The sequence below is a fragment of the Erithacus rubecula genome (genome assembly GCF_903797595.1).
Source record: "Erithacus rubecula genome assembly, chromosome: 3".
NCBI classification, from domain to species: domain Eukaryota; kingdom Metazoa; phylum Chordata; class Aves; order Passeriformes; family Muscicapidae; genus Erithacus; species Erithacus rubecula.
This window is the reverse complement of record NC_136689.1, coordinates 39,551,395-39,559,708: the sequence shown is the minus strand read 5'-3', so window position 1 is coordinate 39,559,708 and position 8,314 is coordinate 39,551,395. Positions and strand designations below refer to the sequence as shown.

The window sequence follows — 8,314 nt, the reverse complement described above, 5'->3', positions numbered from 1 at the left end:
ATAAAATTATTATCCAAGAGAAAGACACTTAAAGGCAGAAAACTAATGTTGGGCAGATACTCTTTTAAGGACAACAGATCCAGATCTTGGAAGGTGCTTACACCTTGCAGGCTTTGGACCTACAAGAAAAAATGGATTTGTGAACCTGTCAAGGGCTGACATTTTCCACTTCATTACACATTTTTATTAAGGTGAAAGAACTCAGCTGTCCCTGTTGGGGAATTAACAGTTGAATTGAACAACTTCAATAAACACAAGAACTTTTTCTTATCATGGAAATCTGAACCAGCACTGGCATTCATTTCTTTTACAGCTTTACTCTCGAAATTTTCTGTTCAATTTTAACAAAGAGCATGTTAATAAAGGGGAGAAGAAAGGGTCTCTTCTGCCTGCTTTGAGGCACAAAGGTGAATAAATCTCTGGGGTACATACAGAGCTCTAGCCTATTTTGGTGACAGGAGCAATATAGAAAAAGTTGGTGCTCTTTTTGAGAGGAAAATAACTCTCCTTACACAAGCAGCATCTTTGCTGCTTGCTGAGATTCTAGAAATCTGCTCCACTGAAGGGGAGGAGAAGTCTGCTGCTCACTCAGCCCTCCTTCTGAGAAGGTGTGCGTGCATGACTGTGTGTATGAGCATTAGAAATGAAAGGAATCCTCGTTACTGGAGTCAATTGTCATCAAACAGAAAAGGCTAATGCACCAAATGTCAGCAGTTTGCTTATTTTCTGTTTTGCATTTCCATCACACCGTGACTGTTTTCTTGGTTCACATGGGCTATGGAGAAAGACCAGCAAAATCCCTTACCTAGGGCACTTCTTTTATATCCAGGCCAATTTCATGTTAAATAAAGTTTTGAAAGAAGTGTTGACCATGTGTGTATCAAATATTACTATCTTCAACTACCACATTTGGTCTCACCACTAAAAATGGATTGATTCATTACTTTAAGCACATTATCACTCTTTAGCATGACTCTTGCTATAGGTGGAGTTGAGTGAGTCTGCCTAAACCTGTTTTGCTCATGTCAACCTCAGCATTAAAATGAAGTGGCATGAGAAACACCATCAAGCTTAAAACCATGAAGCATGGCAATTTTTTAAACACTTAGGATCAGTCTCAATCTTCAGTACCATAAACAACATAATATAGATCCAAATACTATGACATATTAAAAATAAACTTTATTACAATGCAGGCTTCCTCAAATTTGCTGAGTTTTGGTACACACACATACATAAATAACACCCTTCATCTGATTTTTACTCGGGTAAAAATCCGTTTGAATGTTACAGCCCAATTGCCCATTAAAATTTTAAGCCCTCACTTCTCTAATGACCAGCCTTTATCTCCCATGTTTGGGCATGCATCCATAGCAGGAGATGATGCAATGTGATGCAATTGCTCTCAGATATGCCTCATTCTGCATTACGGTGGATTTCTTGACCAACACAACCAAGGCAGTCTCTTGGCAAACAGAACTATACAAGTAAGCACAGGCTAAGGACATTTCAAGAGTCTGTTTCACTGGAAGGCAATAAGAGGACATTCACAATTTGAGGCCTGACTGTCACAGGTGAAAAGTGCTTACAAAACCAGCAGTAGAGCCAGATAGGAAGAAGAGTCCCTCTGCAATCTCAGCAGGAACAGTGAGATTTTTTCAGTGCCCTGAACTACACTCGGGTCAGCACCTGCAAATATAACACTCTCTTCAGTTCCACTGTATCTTTTTTTTTTTTCCTCAATGTTAAGTGACAAGCCCAGGTATTCAGAATTTTCTAGCCATAATTCATAGTTTTCTGACACCCCTTTTGTGTTTATCTTTTAAGGTAAAAAAAAAAAAAATCCAAACCTGAACATCCAGATTTGATTATTTACAAGAATTCAGGTGTGATGGAAAGTACATACGCAGTTCAGTTTATGGATCTGATGTTACTTCCAGACCTCTGGGCCAGGCACCATTGCCTTAGATATCTAGAGTTGTTTCTGCAATCTTTCAGGAACTCTCCTGATATTTAAAGCTAAATTGGCAAGACAGACAAAGATGTTGACTTTACAAATTCAGGTCTTTAACAAACCCCCCCCCCCCAAAAAAAAAAGAGGAAAACAGAAACTAAACAGAGCATAATAATACACCTTCAAAAAAACCCATATTAGCCAGAACAAACATAAAGAAAACCAGTTTAAGATTTCAGAGGCCACCAAGCCACAACACCCATGCAGCGTGTTGCTATTTTGCTGTTCACTTTTATCTCATTTTTAACTTTTAGAAATGAGTTACCACTTTCTGAGCATTTTGTAAGTTCCAAATAAGCTTTTTTCTTACCTTATGATCTATGACTGTTTATACTCAAGGCTCACAGTGTTTACAATTCATAGATTTCAAGTACCAGTTCACTGTTTTTTTTTGGGATCAGTAAGATGATGAATTGTATCTAAGGGGTCCATTTTCTTTCCTCTTCTTCCTCTACTTCTTTGCTTTGTTTCTTTTGATTTCAAACACTACTGAACATTATAGCATGGAAAAAAAAGGGAACAATTCTAATACAGAATGCACTTGAAACACTTTAAAGTGACAGGCACTGTGATATCGTGTTGCCTGCCTGGCGTAATAAAAAACACTGAGATTGTTTAACTTTGCTGAAAAAAATAAGAAAAATGTTTCTGAATGTATAAATAAAGCAGCAGAGTTCTGAATAGAAACAAGAAGGTACCTCAGCATATTCATCAGCCACATGGTAGCTACCTTGTAGCCTCATTGTTGATAGTAAATGAGACTTTTTGTGTGTCACATTAGAACTAACACAGAAACAAATGTCTTTATTTCATATGTAACTGACTTGTGCCTGGGGTTATCTTCATTTGTACAAATAATTCAGAGAGACAGAAAGAGAGTATGTGTAGAAAGGAAGAAAATAAGGCTAGATCGATTTTTTTCCATCATATCCCCTCTAAAGAAAGAGGGATCCTTTATCCAAGGACAAAATTCAAGTGCCCCTCTCAAAGAGCAACAAGTAATGAGACAGCACATGAAACAGAAAGAGAGGTTTGGGGTTTTTTTTCTAAATTGAAAACATGTGGATAATGTTGTTCTTTTCCTTTGGCATCATCTGGTTTTCAGAAGTGTTGAATATCAACAACTACTCTGGGGAAAGCAGAAGTTTTATCACTTCTGAAAATCAGGCCCTCTTCCTGTGATGAAGAACCATGTGAACTCCCATTTCTCTCTTTTCTATGTTGCATACCTAGCAGCATTTACTTGGGAAATCCCCTCCCCCTCCCACTATGTTAAAATATATGATCTTGTTTTATTGATTTAAAAAAATAATTGTGTTCTTTTCCCCCCCAAAAAAGTCAGGTTAGGGAAACACAGACCTCTTTTTAAGATTGGGCAGCTGAATCAGATTGATCCAATATGTATGTTTTTATTTTCCTTATTTTTAATGGATACCCTGTCTCTAATCCACCACAGTATATGTGATGAGCCTTCCCCTCTCTTCTGGATGGAGGAAAGTTTAAAAATGTTTGGTTTAATTTTTACACATAGTTATGTGTGTGTGTGTATGCATATATGGAAATGCTGCTTCACTTCTGCCTCCTTAAGGAAAAAAATCATCTTTTGACTTCCTTTTCACCTTTTTCATTTGTCTGTTTGGAAGAAGTAAGGGCCATAATCAAAATTTCTCTATGGAAAATAACTGTCATTCTTAATACAGGTTTTGGTGGTTTAAATTTAGCGACTTTTTTTTTTTTTTTGCCTAATCATACTAATTAGTGATTGTCAGCCAACATATTAAGACAACAGAAATCATAGCAGAGAAGAATAATTTTTAACTTCCTGCCTGCATGACAATACGACATAATTTTCAACATTTCTGCTTGTATGGGAAAGCAAAATTAGAACAACAATCAAGTTTGCTTTCTCTTATATCTACCTGGCAACTCAAATGCAACACTGAGAAATAAAAGCAGAATTAAGGTGGCTATGCATGCTGGACGATGACAAAGACTGAGGCGAAGAAATGAATTGGTATGTTGGACTTCAGAAGGAAGACTGTTGTTTCAGTAGAAATACCAAAGATCAGGTAATTAAAGAGAAAAACTCACCAAAATTAAAGCCTGCCTGGACAGATTAGTTGGTAACTCGATCCCCCTTGCTTTGGGATGCTCTCCAAAGCACATCATCAAAAACCCGGACAGCTTCTGATACCAACTATTCTGAAATTTCCACTATAACATATGCAGTATGTAAAACACCAGTGGAAGATAGTTTAAACAAACAAGAAAGTAAGAACTGGTCCGGCCATGTAGGTCAAATAAAGATTAAAAAAAAAGAAAAGAACCCTCTATCTTCTGGACTGCGTTAGGGTGTCACTTCATCTTTGGTATAAAATAGGCCATCCATAGGCTGCATTTGTTCACAACTAGGAAAGACTACAGAAATTGTCAACAATTTCTTCTATCTATTGCTTTTTTTGCACTTTTTTTGACCATAAGCTCCTATCTACTTAAGTTTTTTTTTAATGCTCTTAAGCTAGGTTTTTGCAATGTGACAAGCAAAGCGGACTAAAAACTTCTTAAAGCTCATAAAAAAGACTGCAGATAAAAAGCACTAATGCTTTTGCTAGCGATCACGCTTTGTAAATAAAAAAATCTGCATTCTGCAAGAAAAAAACCCTGCATTCTCTATAATGCAGCAAGTTTTTTTCTCAATTCAATAATTTTACTGTAAAATGCTTTAGCCTTCTAGATTTTTTTTTTCTGTCAACACTTAAGACAAAGTTCATAAAAGTCCCAGCGTTTTTCCAATCCTTTCAGTTGCCACAGTTCCTTTAGTTCCTTTATCATCAACTTTTCTTCAAAAGAAGAAAATCATTTTCTTTTAAACTGTACAGTTTATTTTTTGTTCACCCCAAAAACTCAGTCTATTAAACTTCTGCACCAGCACCGGTGTGAGCAGGTTCAATTCATTCTCGGGTTTTCTAACAAGACGTTGACAGCTTGCCTTGAGAGCCTTTGACGTCCTTAAAATTAAGGCAATTAAGATTCAAGATAAACCTTACCTAAACATTTCTTTAAAAAAAAAAATCAAAAAACCAAAAAACCAAAAAAATACTCTAGCTTTAAAACAAGAAGAAAAAGAAAATGAGAGAAAAAGAGTAGCTTAATTTTTGAGGAAGACAATTGGTTTTCATCGCAACTTGCTCCCTCTTGACATCATCAGTTTTTCTGTTTAAAAAAAAAAAAAAAAAATCTAGCTACACCACCAGGTAATTTCTGAATTCAAATGTTTGTCCAGATGAAATGTCAACCCAGCATTTTTCTTCTGGGTTTTTCCTTTAGTTGAAAAAACAAAAATAGCAAAAATAAAACTGTCAGACTACATGACGGAACCATTTGCACAGCACATAAAAACACTGTTTTGTTTTTGTTGGGAAAGGTAGAAAAAAAAAAAGCATTCATTTGACGCCTGTGCAAACTGGAAGCCAACTTCTTGTTCAGTGAAGTTTCTCCATTCAAGGCAAAGATTTCAGACCGACATTCTTCAGTCCTGTTTATTGTCTGTAAAAACAATTGAATTAAAGTGGTCATTAAGTCAAAACAACTTTGAAACAGCCTCCTATCCTTTTTTTTCCACCCAATTCCCTTTAAAAGTTATCCAAGCTAAACTAACTTTGCAGCTGTTTAAATGTGATACCACCACTAAGCTGAAAATAGTCAGGCAAAAATAGGGAACTCCTACTTTGGGGTCGTTAACACACCCTAAGCAGATGAATTTACTCCTTGAATGCTAGGCATTAATAGGCAGTCTAACTACACTGGAAGTAGATGAATACATGGTTTAACACTGTAAATCTTTCACAGGTAATTCAATAAGAGAGTGAATATTTTCATAATAATAAGTGCCACTATTTATTTTGGGTATTACTAATAAAATGAAAGATAAAATTACAATAAAAGGATACAGCCAATTTCCTAGGAAGAACACATTTTCTGATGGCAAGAACAATTAGACTGTGGAGCAGTCTGCCTAATGAGCCAGTTAAAGCTAACTTAGCAGAAACCGTCAAGGCAATATTAATTAGAAAAATATTTTTTTTATGATATTGTGCCATATCTTTCTAAATTTAGCACAGAGGAAAAGCAAAATTATCAACCTTTTTCTTAAAGAATATGCCCTCTCATTTTGTGTTTTTGATGTTTCATGTCACTTAAAGATATGTCACATCTAGCTTATTTTAATAAGACTGTATGAGATATTTAAGAGAGACACAGAATCTACATAAAAATTCTATTCTGTGTCTAGGGCTACCTGTAAGGGTCAGCTGTTGCTTCTTCCACAGTCTTTAAAGATTACATGGAAAAAAATCCTTTCCTGACAAAAGTTTAACTCAAGAAAATCCAGCACCTTCCCTTTTGCAAACATTAATGCATTTGCTTTGACTAATTAAAAATAAATTTTAAAATTACAAGTAAAATTCTGAAGAATGTCGATGACCTAACATTTGCCACAAAACTTTTTTCCTGGGAGTGTGAACTCAGAGCTACAATTATAAATATTACATTTTTCAAAGGGTTTTTCCATTGCATCACACCTGAAAATAAACATTTTGAAAGTTAAGAACAGATTTATGTGGAATGCAACAATTAACTATTTTCTTCAGATTTTCTATACATAATTTCTGGTAGGACTACTCAAGTTGGAAGCTCACCTCCTGAGATTGGACTGCCCCATGGGTCGAGTAGCTGCCATATGTGTGAAAGTCTAATATCTCCAACAGCACACACTCTCTAACCTAGCCTAGCACCAAGACTGCCTACAAAAGGCTCCAGAAAAACATAATGCTATCCACTTCTAAAATCAGAGCATATTGTCCAGCTGAGTTTTGCTTAGAGGTAAGAGAGTATACTTTTTGGGGGAAAGGATATCCCTTGATCTCCACTTCATAGTCTTCATGCTTTTATTTGCAGAATTAAATATTTACTAAGAAAAAGAGGAGTAGGGTCTAAAAGAATTAAGGTGATTTCCTCATAAAGTAGATTCCTCTGTTCAGAATCAAGGGCTGTTTTTATCTACACAATGTGTAGCCAGGTTTTTGCCATGAAGTTAGCACTTCTGAACTCTGTGGGTGGGATCCTACAAAACAGCATTCAGCATATTAAATAAAAGAACACATATGCTGATTAGAAAGTGGAACCTTAATTCCAAATTTCATGTTTTACTTTTACTTACAAAGAGAGTACAGAGTCTTTATACCATCAGTTCATTCTTAGTACATTGCCTCTTCTTCGTTGCCTGCAAGTTTGTGATTGTTGCAAAGAAATTAAATATAAGGAAATATACCAGTGTAACTTTTCTCTTGACTGATCAGCTCCCATGAAATAATTTTATATAGACTGCCTCTTCCTTTGCCTATATCTCACAAAATCATTGTCCAGTCATGTCAATTACTCTCTCATTCCTCACATTGACAATCACCATTTTATATCTGGCATGATGCTTGTTATTACTAAATATGCCCTTTGCAAAGCAGAGCAATAAAATAATATTTTAATTATAAAACAAATTCACTTGGTTTTACATTAATGGTTAATGGAATATTTTGCCAGAAGTTATTTTTTAAAGACAGAGATTGTGTATATTTTGGTTTGTTTCTACAGCTTCCCACACTGCATTTCTGCCTGCAACTGGCAGATATAAATAGAGGGCCCATTTCAGATTTAAAAAAAATACTGAAATAAGCATAATAAAAAAAATCTGTAGTGGATCTGCCTGTCTGATTAAAAAAGAAAGAAAGTCCCGTGAATATAAATGCCAGTTCCATTACAAGTATATCCATCACTGCAAAAAGGCTGTAGCTGACAAGGAAAGATGAGGGATCTCATTCTCAGGGAATTCACCACATGAGCAAGAAACACAGCACCCATCTCAATAAAGAATTTCAATGTAGTTTTCTCCTATGCTGAAAAAATGCCAGAATCTACAGCTCACAACTACATTATGAGGGCTTCTAGACCTAAGTCCTTTTTCTTTAAGATGTAAGAGAAAGGGAACTGAGACACAGAAATCATCAGACCCAAATGCTACAGAACACATTCATTAAAACAAGCCAACAGGATGGTACAGGCACATATTTTTCCCTTTGCCTTTTATATTCTGTAAGTATTTTGCAATCATTTATTTATAGGTGCCATAGAGACTGGCAGCCAGAAAGGATAAGCATACATAGTCTGTATCTCCAACTGGGCAGCTTGTGATTGAATGCTTTTGCAATATGTATATACAAACAGATATGACAAAAAAATAAAATTTAA

The 8,314-nt window shown here is 35.6% G+C and overlaps 1 protein-coding gene across 2 annotated transcripts in view; it reads right to left on the bottom strand.

The window, feature by feature from the left end:
- Positions 1-261: 261 nt before the first annotated feature.
- The window catches only part of RBMS3 (RNA binding motif single stranded interacting protein 3), a gene marked incomplete at its 3' end in the record, with an annotated part of 438,647 nt that continues 430,594 nt past the window's right edge, over positions 262-8,314 (bottom strand). For both annotated transcript variants that reach the window (XM_079301446.1, XM_079301448.1), the window contains exon 14: positions 262-5,560. In XM_079301446.1, the coding sequence (XP_079157572.1) occupies positions 5,554-5,560 (7 nt within the window). The remainder of the gene's footprint in view (positions 5,561-8,314) is intronic.